At 42.7% G+C, this 14,176-nt stretch overlaps 1 protein-coding gene across 3 annotated transcripts; it reads left to right on the top strand.

The window, feature by feature from the left end:
• The first annotated feature begins 7,242 nt into the window (after positions 1 to 7,242).
• Positions 7,243 to 12,658, top strand: LOC118936301 (metastasis-associated in colon cancer protein 1-like). 3 transcript variants are annotated; one of them, XM_021586345.2, is made up of 5 exons: positions 7,243 to 7,545; positions 8,853 to 8,978; positions 9,394 to 11,447; positions 11,610 to 11,798; positions 12,088 to 12,658. In XM_021586345.2, exons 1-5 carry the CDS (start codon positions 7,539 to 7,541, stop codon positions 12,289 to 12,291), a joined length of 2,580 nt encoding a protein of 859 aa, XP_021442020.2. In that variant the 5' UTR covers positions 7,243 to 7,538; the 3' UTR covers positions 12,292 to 12,658. The 3 variants fall into 3 exon arrangements, with proteins under 3 accessions (XP_021442020.2, XP_021442030.2, XP_036792991.1); XM_021586355.2 differs by having other exon boundaries at positions 7,244 to 7,541; XM_036937096.1 differs by lacking the exon at positions 7,243 to 7,545 and adding an exon at positions 7,553 to 7,656.
• Positions 12,659 to 14,176: the final 1,518 nt, after the last annotated feature.

Below are 14,176 nucleotides of genomic sequence, written 5' to 3'. Positions count from 1 at the left end.
TATTGCATTCAAATGCAACATTTGGAAAAGCATAAGAAGTAAAGACCTTTTTATATCACAATGAATGTTTGCATATCAATTGTTTGTGAATCAGTATAGCTTAAAATATGAACATACTGCACTGTGAGAGTCAATACTAGCCTACACATGTGTAGGGCTAACATAGCACACAGTAAATGAACTTTCTTCACATTAAATGAACCTGCTATGGCATTTGAAGCACCAGGAACCTGCATCCACTAGGTTCCCTGGAGGTAAACAGTCCCACTGATATAATCTATAGGTGTAGGATCTTAATTTGATCACTCTTTTGTTGCTCAGAATGTATGGCCTAAATGTTTAAATCCTTATTTTGCTGTGACAGTATAGGTCAAATTAAGATTCTACATCTGTACAAACTTTTAACTTTTAACCAGGTGAGAGGGCTTAACCCCTTGCCACTGTCACGTCTACTCCCGCTCATGAGACTCACCTGGACTCCATCACCTTCCTGATTACCTTCCCTATATCTGTCACTCCCTTTGGTTCTTTCCCCAGACGTTATTGATTCTGATTTTGTTTCATGTCTACACTAATCGTATTTCATGTTTTGTTACGGTATTTATTAAATTCACTACCTGTACTTGCTTCCCGATTCTTAGCGTACACGTTACAGCCACGTGCAGGAGCCGTCAAGTTTGGACACATACTCATTCAGGTTTATTGACTGCGTGAATAAAGCCTTCGTGGTCGAATTGCTGCAAAGAAACCAATACTAAAGAACACCAAATAGAAGAGATTTATCACATTTAAGCTATAACCCAGATGCAGACAGTTTTGAAGAAAAACAAGTTTATTGGTTAAACAGGGGCAGGCAAATGACAGGGCAAGGCAGGCAAGGGTCAATAATAAAGAGAGGGTGTAAGGGTTGATGACTAACACGTGAAACGTAAGCATGCAATGCATACATTATTTTCTTCTCATCTCAGAGCTAGTTCACGCCCACTAACGCTCATATCTGCTTTTGGTTAGGTTGTAATGATGGTAGAACTCTTTCCATGTTCTAAAAATAATGTATGCATTGCATGCTTATGTTTCACGTGTTAGTCACCAGTTATCTTGCTTCTATCTTTCTTTCTGTATCCTGCTGACCATAGTATGTCCAGCTGTCATAAATGTTTGTATGGTCTTGGTTAATGTACTCTTTCAAAAATAGAGTATAGCCTGGGTGTCATAAGGCCTGGGTGTCATCTTCTCTTAATGTGCATGTCCTTGCTATTTCAGCCTGGCAACTAGACCTATTTAATGCTCAGCTCTCTCCTTAATGGTTCGCTCCAACAGGGTCCAGAACGCAAGACAGTCTCAGGGTCAGGGCAGGCAGTGGTCAAAAACAGGGAAAGACAAAACAGGAGCAAGAAACAGGCAGGAGCAGGGAAACAAATGCTGGTAGGTTCTACGAACGAAATAAACTGGCAACAGACAAACAGAGAACACAGGTACACAGGGGATAACAGAAAAGATGGGCGACACATGGAGAAGGGTGGAGACAAACACCAAGACAGGTGAAACAGATCAGGGTGTGACCCAGAAACAGGCGACAAAGGGCTGCGAGACATGGGTTTAACTGTAGATATGTGAAAAGTAGGATGTATACGGGAGGGTACGGGGCAACAGAAGACGAACAGCAGAGGGGCTAATGATCTTGGAGCATGGGAGAATGGTCTTGGCTCCTGGGGGTGTACTCCGCGGAAATGGCGAAGAGGTCCGGGGCAAGTCAATAGAGAGACCAGTCAATAGAGAGATTGTGTCGCTGGAGCCAAAAGAATCCCAATACCACGGGAACCTGCAGAAACTTAACTAGCAGGAAATGGAGCGTCTCGCTGTGGTTCCCTGACACTCGTAGGTTGATGGGGGTGGTATGGTGGGTGACCCGGCCTATGGAGCACCCATCCAGCGCTCTAACATTCATGTGAATTTTATTTATTTTATCTTTATTTAACCAGGCAAGTCAGTTAAGAACAAAATCTTATTTTCAACGATGGCCTAGGAACAGTGGGTTAACTGCCTGTTCAGGGGCAGAATGACAGATTTGTACCTTGTCAGCTCGGGGGTTTGAACTTGCAACCTTCCGGTTACTAGTCCAACGCTCTAACCACTAGGCTACCCTGCCGCCACAGAATGGGGTAAGGATTGATTGAATATGTCCGTAAACACACCAGCCAGCTGGTCTGCGCATGCTTTGAGGATGTGGCTGGGGATACCGTCTGGGAGTGCAGCCTTGCGAGGGTTAACATGTTTAAATGTTTTACTCAAGTCGGCTGCAGTGAAGAAGAGCCCGCAGGTTTTGGTAGCGGGCTGTGTCAGTGGCACCCTATTGTCCTCAAAGCGAGCAAAAAAGTTATTTAGTCTGTCTGTGAGCAAGACATCCTGGTCCGCGATGGGGCTGGTTTTCTTTTTGTAATCCGTGATTGACTGTAGACCCTGCCAGATACCTCTTGTGTCTGAGCAGTTGAATTGCGACTCTACTTTGTCTCCATACTGACACTTAGCTTGTTTGATTGCCTTGCGGAGGGAATAGCTACACTGTTTGTATTCGGTAATGTTTCCGGTCACCTTGCCCTGGCTAAAAGCAGTGGTTTGCGCTTTCAGTTTCGCGCGAATGCTGCCATCAATCCAGGGTTTCTGGTTTGGGAATGTTATAATCGTTGCTGTGGGTATAACATCGCCGATGCACTTTCTAATGAACTCGCTCACCGAATCAGCGTATTCGTCAATGTTGTTGTTCGACGCAATGTGGAACATATCCCAATCCACGTGATCGAAGCAATCTTGAAGCGTGGAATCAGATTGGTCGGACCAGCGTTGAACAAACCTGAGCGTGGGAGCTTCTTGTTTTAGTTTTTGTCTGTAGGCTGGAAGGAACAAAATTGAGTCGTGTCAGCTTTTCCAAAAGGAGGGCGGGGGAGGGCCTTATATGGAAGTTAGAGTTACAATGATCCAGGGTTTTACCAGCCCTGGTAGCACAATCGATATGCTGATAGAATTTAGGGAGTCTTGTTTTCAGATTAGCATTTTTAAAATCCCCAGCTTCAATGAATGCAGCCTCAGGATATGTGGTTTCCAGTTTACATAGAGACAAACAGAGAACACAGGTATAAATACACGGGGATAATGGGAAAGATGGCTGGAAGAGGGTGGAGACAAACACAAAGACAGATGAAACAGATCAGGGCATGACAAGACTTGCTGGTCCCAAGAAACATGAGCAATGGACATTAGTCTGGTGGAAATCTGTTCTTTGGTCTGATGAGTCCAAATTTGAGATTTTTGGGTCCAACTGCTGTGTCTTTGTGAGACGCAGAGTATGTGAACGGATGACATTGCATATGTGGTTCCGACTGTGAAGCATGGAGAAGGAGGTGTGATGGTGTGGGGTGCTTTGCTGGAGACAATGTCTGTGATTTATTTAGTATTCAAGGCACATTTAACCAGCATGGCTACCACAGCATTCTGCAGCGATACTCCATCCCATCTGGATTGTTCTTAGTGGGACTATCATTTGTTTTTCAACAGGACAATGACCCAACACACCTCCAGGCTGTGTAAGGGCTATTTGACCAAGAAGGAGAGTGATGGAGTGATGCATCAGATGACATGGCCTCCACAATCACCTGACTTCAACCCAATTGAGATGGTTTGGGAAGAGTTGGACCGCAGAGTGAAGGAAAAGCAGCCAACAAGTGCTCAGTATACAGTATGTGAGACCTCCTTCAAGACTGTTGGAAAAACATTCCAGGTGAACTTGTTTGAGAGAATGCCAAGAGTGTGCAAAACTGTCATCAATGCAAAGGGTGCCTACTTTGAAGAATCTAAAATCTATTTTGATTTGTTTAACACCTTTTTGGTTACTACATGATTCTATATGTGTTATTTCATAGTTGTGATGTCTTCACTATTATTCTACAATATAGAAAATAGTCAAAATAAAGAAAAACCCTTGAAGGAGTAGGTGTGTCCAAACCTTTGACTGGTACAGTACTTCTTTCCATCCTAGCTGGTTTAGACATGTATTCATACATGTTGCTGGTCTGAAGTTAGTGGCAGTTGTGAAGTAAAAATATATATATAATAATTACGGTCTCTTCTAGCCCATAGACTGCTTTCAGGGCAATGAATCGCCTAATGTTGTAATTTGGGTAAAATATATTCATGCAATTTCGAACATGCTGCTGCCCCAAAGTTAACAGTTAAAAACTATTTGAAATGCTGAATACGGTCTCTTCTGGCTAATAGATGACTTCCAGTGGTTCTCAACCTTTTTTTATTGTACCACCAATTTAATTTAGCTCTGACCGGAGTGCCCCTGAAGGAGCCCCTCATGTGCCATTTACCAGTAGGCCTATGGTCTCATGAGTCTTCTCAAGTACCCTCTGTGTGTAGGTCAAGTACCTGTAGCGGTCCAAGTAGACCTGGTAGGGAACCACTGATGTAAGTAATGTTGTAATTTGGGTGAACTATCCCTTTAATACAAAGTGATTAACATATTGCTACTTTCCACAGAGACTCTAGCCCCATTTATACCTGGTTCTAACATGCGTCCCTTGTCTTGATCTTGTCCACATTCAGATTGTGGCCACATTTTTAGACAGGTGTAGATGATTAACAGATGCATTATGAACTGATTTTGATCAGATTTTATGAGTGTAAACGGATAAGATTGGGACAAGATCAGGGCAAAGGATGCATGTTAGTGGCAGGTATAAACGGGCCTTATGATGATGTCCATGAACTCATTTTTGAGTAGCAAGGCTCTATATGAGGGGAAAGACTTTTTCACTAAATGTACATTCCGTCAGTCATCTAGTAAATGTTTATCCTGGCACAACAATACTTTAAGAACACCACTAGAGAGCAGACTTTAGTCAACTTTCTCAACAGCATAGTATCTAACCAGCATTGTGATGCAAGTTTGTTTGAGGATGACCAGTAGGAGGCATATCTGTCTCACTTCTTTCAAGTCATTGTCAGTAGAGTTGTCCAAAGCATCGACTACTACAGTACCAGTTTCAGGGGTATGATATGTACAATACTGAAATATTTGATCAATCATGTTTTATCAAAAAAAGTTTTAATTTGAGGTTTGAGCACCAAAAGGGCATAACCTTAATCTGTAAGTGAAGTTTTATTTGCATTTTGCCTTTCACAATAATTGTATGTGTTACCCAGAGTTTTAAATAGGTGCTGTATGACCTCCTTTTCCCCATAAAAAATGAACATTCATAATCTACTCAGGAGCGCTTAGTCGCATTCCTCCAACACCAGCTACTTTCAGAGACCAAGGTCAACACGACACCACACCGGCTCTGGCCACAATAATAGTGGTTCTGGCCACAATTCATCCACATCAACTTTTCATTGAGTTTGGACATTGGGTTTGGATATTGAGTTTGCATATTGGGTTTGGATATTGAGTTTAGACAAGATATATGAGTGCAAACTCAACACCACAAACATATGGTGTGCATTTTTTTTTATATAGTTTTAAAAATATTTTTATGTCATCTTTATTTAACCAGGTAGGCAAGTTGAGAACAAGTTCTCATTTACAATTGCGACCTGGCCAAGATAAAGCAAAGCAGTTCGACACATACAACAACACAGAGTTACACATGGAGTAAAACAAACATACAGTCAATAATACAGTATAAACAAGTCTATATACCATGTGAGCAAATGAGGTGAGATAAGGGAGGTAAAGGCAAAAAGGCCATGGTGGCAAAGTAAATACAATATAGCAAGTAAAACACTGGAATGGTAGATTTGCAGTGGAAGAATGTGCAAAGTAGAAATAAAAATAATGTGGTGCAAAGGAGCAAAATAAATAAATAAATAAAATAAAATAAATTCAGTAGGGAAAGAGGTAGTTGTTTGGGCTAAATTATAGGTGGGCTATGTACAGGTGCAGTAATCTGTGAGCTGCTCTGACAGCTGATGCTTAAAGATAGTGAGGGAGATAAGTATCTCCAGTTTCAGAGATTTTTGCAGTTCGTTCCAGTCATTGGCAGCAGAGAACTGGAAGGAGAGGCGGCCAAAGAAAGAATTGGTTTTGGGGGTGACCAGAGAGATATACCTGCTGGAGCGCGTGCTACAGGTGGGTGATGCTATGGTGACCAGCGAGCTGAGATAAGGGAGGACTTTACCTAGCAGGGTCTTGTAGATGATATGGAGCCAGTGGGTTTGGCGACGAGTATGAAGCGAGGGCCAGCCAACGAGAGCGTACAGGTCGCAATGGTGGGTAGTATATGGGGGCTTTGGTGACAAAACAGATGGCACTGTGATAGATTGCATCCAATTTGTTGAGTACGGTATTGGAGGCTATTTTGTAAATGACATCGCCAAAGTCGAAGATTGGTAGGATGGTCAGTTTTACAAGGGTATGTTTGGCAGCATGAGTAAAGGATGATTTGTTGCGAAATAGGAAGCCAATTCTAGATTTAACTTTGGATTGGAGATGTTGGATGTGGGTCTGGAAAGAGAGTTTACAATCTAACCAGACACCTACGTATGTGTAGTTGTCCACGTATTCAGAGTCAAAGTCAGAGCCGTCCAGAGTAGTGATGTTGGACAGGTGGGCAGGTGCAGGCAGCGATCGGTTGAAGAGCATGCATTTAGTTTTACTTGTATTTAAGAGCAATTGGAGGCCACGGAAGGAGAATTGTATGGCATTGGCTGAAAGAAACACCCACGTTTATACTAAGAGAGAGGATCACAATGTTATTCACATACAGTACCAGCCAAAAGGTTGGACACACCAACTCATTCAAGGGTTTTTCTTTATTTGTACTATTTTCTACAATGTGTAATCTCAAATCTCAAATATATTTGGATTTGTTTAACACTTTTTGGGTTACTACATGATTACATATGTGTTATTTCATAGTTTTGATGTCTTCACTATTGATCTACAATGTAGAAAATAGTAAAAAATTAAGAAAAACCCTTAAGTGAGTAGGTATGTCCAAACACATACACTAAATGCACTAATTGAGTAACACAATATATAACTTCTAATCAAAACTCTTTGTTTAAAGCAATTAGTAAATAGCTTATACGTGTGTTATTATGACCCATTATTTATAATAGCTTAAATGATTATGCATGATGAACCAATTTTGTAATTGAACTGTCTGCCCTTCACATAATTGCATCCGCGGGAGAAAAAAAAAGTATCTCTACCGTAATGACAGAACACTGAACCGACCTAGTTTCTGCTGCAGTTTCAGGTGTTGCAACACTCTTTGCGTAAATACAGGATTGCATTACGGATATTGTAGTTGTATAATAAAGTTAAACCAGCTCATTTGAAGAGTAGCCTCATTGTTTTGAACTACTAGTCCCGGAATGCTTGTAGTTTCAAAGCAAACAGAAGCCGAGAGTTGTGGCGTGAAGGTGTAAAGATATGATTTGGTTAGTGTCTAAATAAGGCTATGGCGGAAACCTAATTACCATGGATCAAAAGTGAGATTCCCCGACATCTCTGATACACAGTTTGGCGAGACATGGTAAGTAAGTATTGTTACAATATTTCTGCTCTTTCTACCGACGCTGGAAATTGTAGGCAAGTGTGCAAATCTAGTAGCTGAACGGAATCATAACATTTGTATGAACATAGTACAGGTAGGTCTATCTTGTGTTTGAAAGTTTGACAGCGACGCTATATATTTATTTATTGTTATATATATATTTCATCTTACAGAACTACATAGCCACTTGTTTACCGTAGTTGAAGCGCACAAGCGAGCGTTTGTAAGTCACCTGTTGACTCTGCGGAAACAGTATTTTTGTAAATCTGGCATAGACAGAGGAGCAGCATTTCTACATGTGAAAAAACAACTATTACAATAGTCATACTGTATGTATGTAGCCAAATTTTGATGATGGTTTGTCGATGATGATGGTTTATTCACACCTAGCTCTGTCTCTATATATTTTCTCAACGATAAGGTAGGCTATCCAACAGGTGCGCCTGAACAAGGCTTCTGTATTTCGAGATAACGCGAAGGTGAAATTCGACAGGAGGGTTGGCTACCCACCCACCCACACATTCAAGAATCGGCTTTGCGGAATAACTGATTGTTGAATCCCAGACAAGAGCAACCTGTTTGTGTGCACTCGTGTACAACCCAAATTAATTATTACTGACTCACTGCGACAGCAACATAGGGTATACATGAATCATAAGAAGTATCCCTTTACGCAAACAAATTACAGCCTGAATGAATTCATGCTTTATGCTCTGTAAAATAGGTTACCTCAAACTAATCCCACAGGTAGCCCCAGGTAAAGAATCTCAGGTGTGAACCAGTGTGGAGGAAAATGACTAACAATGGCATAGGGCTGGGCAATCGGGCCCAAAAATATGAATTTGAGATATCGGCCAGCCCTACTACAAAACAACTTTTGGTAAACGAAAGAAACTGTAGGCCTATCTAGATATGTTGTTTCTCTGTGTTTTCATAGGCTTTTTTTTAGATTCCGCTGTAGGCTACTTTATCCGTATTCTTAAACTATCATGTTTGTAGCCACGTTTTATAGAATAAACAGCCAGGGTAGAAAACATATAACATTGGCCAATATATTTTAGCGACCTTAACTCGACACCTAGAGACCTTGTCAAGTGGTTCGGACCTCTTGGCATAACGGTTAATGTCTTGGCTTCACAGCCGCTGGACCCGAATTCGAGCCACGGCAACCCTCCGAATTCTGAAAAATATTATATAGGTTATACTGTGTACTCTATATTATTATGCCAACTGATTGCAATTTGAGGTGTAGTAATTGTGTGTGTAACTTATGAATCTTATTGTTTACAGATGTAAAGATGGCAGCTGTCAGAGCAAAGTCATTTCGTCGCCAAGGAAGTCTCATTAGGAGCAAATCTGAGGGGACGTTGATTGATCTAGATGACACTGGAACGCTGAACATCAACAATTTAAATGGTAGCCTACTCTAACGTTTATAAAATATATTGTCTTTGAACTAGATGTCATTAATAGGTTTCCAAAAATCGGGTAACTTTCCCAGGTTTTCCAGAGATTCCAGTTGGAAGATTCACAGAATCAGAAGAGAATAAGCAGGAAATCCAGAAACGGGATTTTTAGAAAGCCTGGTAGTCTTGGGAAAGTTACTAGATGTTTGCAACCCTGGTTATGAAACAGTTTCAAATAGAGGATTGCATTATGTGTTTTGTACAGTAGCTCCTTTGAGTGGTACCCTCGTTTAAAATAATGCCTCTTTAAAGAGCAACAACCAGTATTGAAGCCCATTCTGTGTGATTTTACCATGCTCTCATATGTATGTTTTATATTAGTAAGTAAGGCTTTGATTTGACACAGATATTTTGTATTTTCACAGGGAGTAGTTACATAATAAATCAAGTGGCAAAACATTCAGAGTGGCCTGTGTTGCAGCCGGAGGTCAAACATGGAAGTCAAACCACAAATCCATTCTGGAACAAACTGTCTATATCCAATCCGTTTTTGGATGACATTTTACACACAAACAATGACAAAACATTAAACAACGCTGATCTATCAGTACAGAAAGATGAACCTTCGACTCTGTTTGACACTGAGAACTTTGACGCCAGTAGCACATCTTCGGATGAAACAAACTTTGCCCATTTTGCGGATACGAAGCAAAAGAGCATAAGACAATCAGGGAGATGGAGGAGTGCCTCGGATATTCTCGACGACCAGGAGAGAAAGGAACCGAAAAGGGAAAATGGCCTCAAATTGTCAGCAGGCCCATTTCTGAATGCAGATTTTGAGTGGTTGAAAAATGACCGGGAGGCGTACAAAATGGCCTGGTTGAGTCACAGGCAGCTAACGAGGTCATGTCTTGACCTAGGCCTGATGAGTCAGAGTCCTGGATGGGCCCAGACCCAAGCCACCGACTCTCAGATAGTCTGCAAGATAGGTCACAGCGGAGGGTCACTACAGTTACCAGACTCTGATATTACCGCCCATATCCCAGAGGGCCATGTTCCTGCTGGGGAGGTTCAGGAGGTTGCACTGAAAGCCATCCTGGAGCCCCCTCACGGGCTGAACAACAACTACATGACAACCGTGAGTCCGCTCCTGGAGGTGAGTCTCAGCAACACGAGCGGAAAGGAATCCATCACGCTGGAAATGAAAATGGTCGCAGAGGTCAAGAAGGATCCGATAAGTCAGGTCATGACCACATTTGTGGGACTAGTGTCCAACAAGAGAGAGGGACCTTATCAGAAAGTGAAGGACTGTTACATTTACAAGAACATCATGCAGATGAATCTTCAAGACTTAAAGTCTCATTTCTATGTTATTGTAGCCGCAGAGGCCTCGGTTATCCAGCCCCCTGCTACATCCGTTTGGGATTACCTGGATCGTCAAGTCACCGTCGCCGTTTATGGCCCAAAGTATATCCATCCATCTTTCAAAGTGGTCGTGGTCGTCTCTTGCCACGATAACGTTCCACCGAGGCTTCCGTTCTCAGATATCCACAGGGGCAACAGAAACTTGCCCCCTCTGGTGCTACAGCTCTGGGAGAAGCACCAGTTTAGCCCAGAGAGACTGAATGACCTACACATTGCGACTTCCGTCATAGCGTCAAAGTTCGAAGTCAAAGCCCAGGATAAAAGGAAAGAGGTGAAACAAGGGCTACTCAAACTGGGTAAAGTCATCCACCTGCCTCTTGAGCTGGCCAAGATGGGCAATGGGGAGATGGATTCCTTTAAACTATGCCTCCAGGTGAGGGATTCAAACAGCGTCACAGTAGCAGAGTTCCAGGTGTCTTCCCCTGCAGCGGCACCTATTCGCTCTGAAAAGCGAGATCCCATGCGAAACAAAATGTGTCAATCGCTATCTATACCGGAGGAATCCGTCCCAGAGTTCCCCAAATTCTGGACCAGACCTGTGAAGGTGCAGTGTTACGGGGTGGCACTGAAGTCAGTGCTCCGTCAACCGCGAGTGGAGTACCTCCTGGAGTACTTCAAGGGTGACACCGTGGCTCTCCTCTCCAGAGAGACCGTGAGGTCGGTGGGCCAGTCCAAAGTCAAGGAGTGGTACATCGGCTTCCTCCGAGGCAGGACCGGCCTGGTCCATTGCAAGAACGTCAAGCTCATCACCCGAGACCAAGTGATCGACTTCAACGGCACTGACTTCACCACCGAGACCCTCTTGGACAACATGGCACTTCCGTTCAAGAAGCTCACCTACATCTACTCAGACATCCAGACACTGGTGACTGAACACATCCCCAGCTGGAGGGGCTTCGCTGATGCCCTGGGCTACTCGAGCTTGTTGCTGGACACAATCACACGGAGACATGCTGAAACAGAAGCCGAGAAGGTGGCCTGCGTGCTGGAGAAACTGAAGGAGGACTGCCACACTGAGAACAGCAAGAAGAAGTTCCAGCACAAGCTCATGATCGTAAGTGTAGAAAGGACGGGACATGTTTGATAGTATTCCGGTTTAGAGAAGAATCTTCAAACCAGCTTGACCTTTGTTTTGAATGACTTTTTCTCTTTTCCAATTGCGCTTCATTTGTTGCATTTCAAGTAAGTGTTTTGTATGTTGCTTTTTCCATCCTAGGGTCTGTTGAAGATGGACTCTCAGGCTCTAGTGGCTCATCTGATCCAGAACACGGTCATCCTGTCCACAGCGGTGGAGCTGGGTATCAGGTGGAGGGAGCTCGCTGAGAGGCTGGGGAAACTCTCCAGTGCTCAGATCGCTGCTTACGAGGCACCACACCGGGGGAAGAGTGGAGAAGTTAGCGCCGTGGTTAGTTCATTTGACTTTTATTTGTTCTATTTAGGAAAATGTGTTGTTCTTAGGAGATCATCCCTTCATGATCTCATTGGATCAACAGACAACGATTAGGGAGGCTTTACCAATACTTTTTTTGTAAAGTCCATTATAGATGTGCTGTAGATTTATTTCCACTGCTTTCATTGTACCATTTACACCCTGCGTATCCTGTGCATATGACGAATAAACTCTGATTTGACAGTTAGTTGATAGTTCGAGAATCTATCAACTGAACTTGTGGATCCTCCTCTCTCTATTGTAGTCTATGTGGAAACCTGCCTATGACTTCCTGTACTCATGGAGCCAGTTGTACGGGGAGGGCTACCAGGACATGATCCAGGACCTCCACCTGGCCCTAGACAAGATGAAGAGCCCAATCACCAGACAGTGGAGGCAGCTGACCGGGGCGCTAATCGCAGTCAACTGTCTGGAGATCCTCAGGGTCTCAGCCTTCCCCAAACCATAGAACCCCACTGAGGAGAAGAATGAGCATGCTGGAGAGCTCAAATGGGTAACAACTGTAGAACTGAGGCCACAGAGGCCCTTTGATCAAGCTTACTGCAGTTCCCACTGTCTTTGAATATGGAGGTCCTTGTTACGATGCAGAGGGGGAGGCGAAGATGAAGTCAATGTTTGTTCTTGTTCTTGTATTGTGTCGTGTCTTTGCCCACTTTGTCAGAGTTTCTTCTTAGAGTTCACTTCATGTCGTAAACATAATTATAGCTATATTTAATTATTAATTGGGGCTAGATACTTAAACTATATTGCTAGATGTTGTTCATACAAAGCCAGAACCAGTGTATGGACAGATTCTGTTACACAGGATGCAAACGAACATACAGTGCCTTGCGAAAGTATTCGGCCCCCTTGAACTTTGCGACCTTTTGCCACATTTCAGGCTTCAAACATAAAGATATAAAACTGTATTTTTTTGTGAAGAATCAACAACAAGTGGGACACAATCATGAAGTGGAACGACATTTATTGGATATTTCAAACTTTTTTAACAAATCAAAAACTGAAAAATTGGGCGTGCAAAATTATTCAGCCCCCTTAAGTTAATACTTTGTAGCGCCACCTTTTGCTGCGATTACAGCTGTAAGTCGCTTGGGGTATGTCTCTATCAGTTTTGCACATCGAGAGACTGACATTTTTTCCCATTCCTACTTGCAAAACAGCTCGAGCTCAGTGAGGTTGGATGGAGAGCATTTGTGAACAGCAGTTTTCAGTTATTTTCACAGATTCTCGATTGGATTCAGGTCTGGACTTTGACTTGGCCATTCTAACACCTGGATATGTTTATTTTTGAACCATTCCATTGTAGATTTTGCTTTATGTTTTGGATCATTGTCTTGTTGGAAGACAAATCTCCGTCCCAGTCTCAGGTCTTTTGCAGACTACATCAGGTTTTCTTCCAGAATGGTCCTGTATTTGGCTCCATCCATCTTCCCATCAATTTTAACCATCTTCCCTGTCCCTGCTGAAGAAAAGCAGGCCCAAACCATGATGCTGCCACCACCATGTTTGACAGTGGGGATGGTGTGTTCAGCTGTGTTGCTTTTACGCCAAACATAACGTTTTGCATTGTTGCCAAAAAGTTCAATTTTGGTTTCATCTGACCAGAGCACCTTCTTCCACATGTTTGGTGTGTCTCCCAGGTGGCTTGTGGCAAACTTTAAACAACACTTTTTATGGATATCTTTAAGAAATGGCTTTCTTCTTGCCACTCTTCCATAAAGGCCAGATTTGTGCAATATACACCTGATTGTTGTCCTATGGACAGAGTCTCCCACCTCAGCTGTAGATCTCTGCAGTTCATCCAGAGTGATCATGGGCCTCTTGGCTGCATCTCTGATCAGTCTTCTCCTTGTATGAGCTGAAAGTTTAGAGGGACGGCCAGGTCTTGGTAGATTTGCAGTGGTCTGATACTCCTTCCATTTCAATATTATCGCTTGCACAGTGCTCCTTGGGATGTTTAAAGCTTGGGAAATCTTTTTGTTTCCAAATCCGGCTTTAAACTTCTTCACAACAGTATCTCGAACCTGCCTGGTGTGTTCCTTGTTCTTCATGATGCTCTCTGCGCTTTTAACTGACCTCTGAGACTATCACAGTGCAGGTGCATTTATACGGAGTCTTGATTACACACAGGTGGATTGTATTTATCATCATTAGTCATTTAGGTCAATATTGGATCATTCAGAGATCCTCACTGAACTTCTGGAGAGAGTTTGCTGCACTGAAAGTAAAGGGACTGAATAATTTTGCACGCCCAATTTTTCAGTTTTTGATTTGTTAAAAAAGTTTGAAATATCCAATAAATGTCGTTCCACTTCATGATTGTGTCCCACTTG

The sequence above is a fragment of the Oncorhynchus mykiss genome, chromosome 2 (genome assembly GCF_013265735.2).
Source record: "Oncorhynchus mykiss isolate Arlee chromosome 2, USDA_OmykA_1.1, whole genome shotgun sequence".
NCBI lineage: Eukaryota > Metazoa > Chordata > Actinopteri > Salmoniformes > Salmonidae > Oncorhynchus > Oncorhynchus mykiss.
This window is presented reverse-complemented; position numbering and strand designations above follow the sequence as displayed.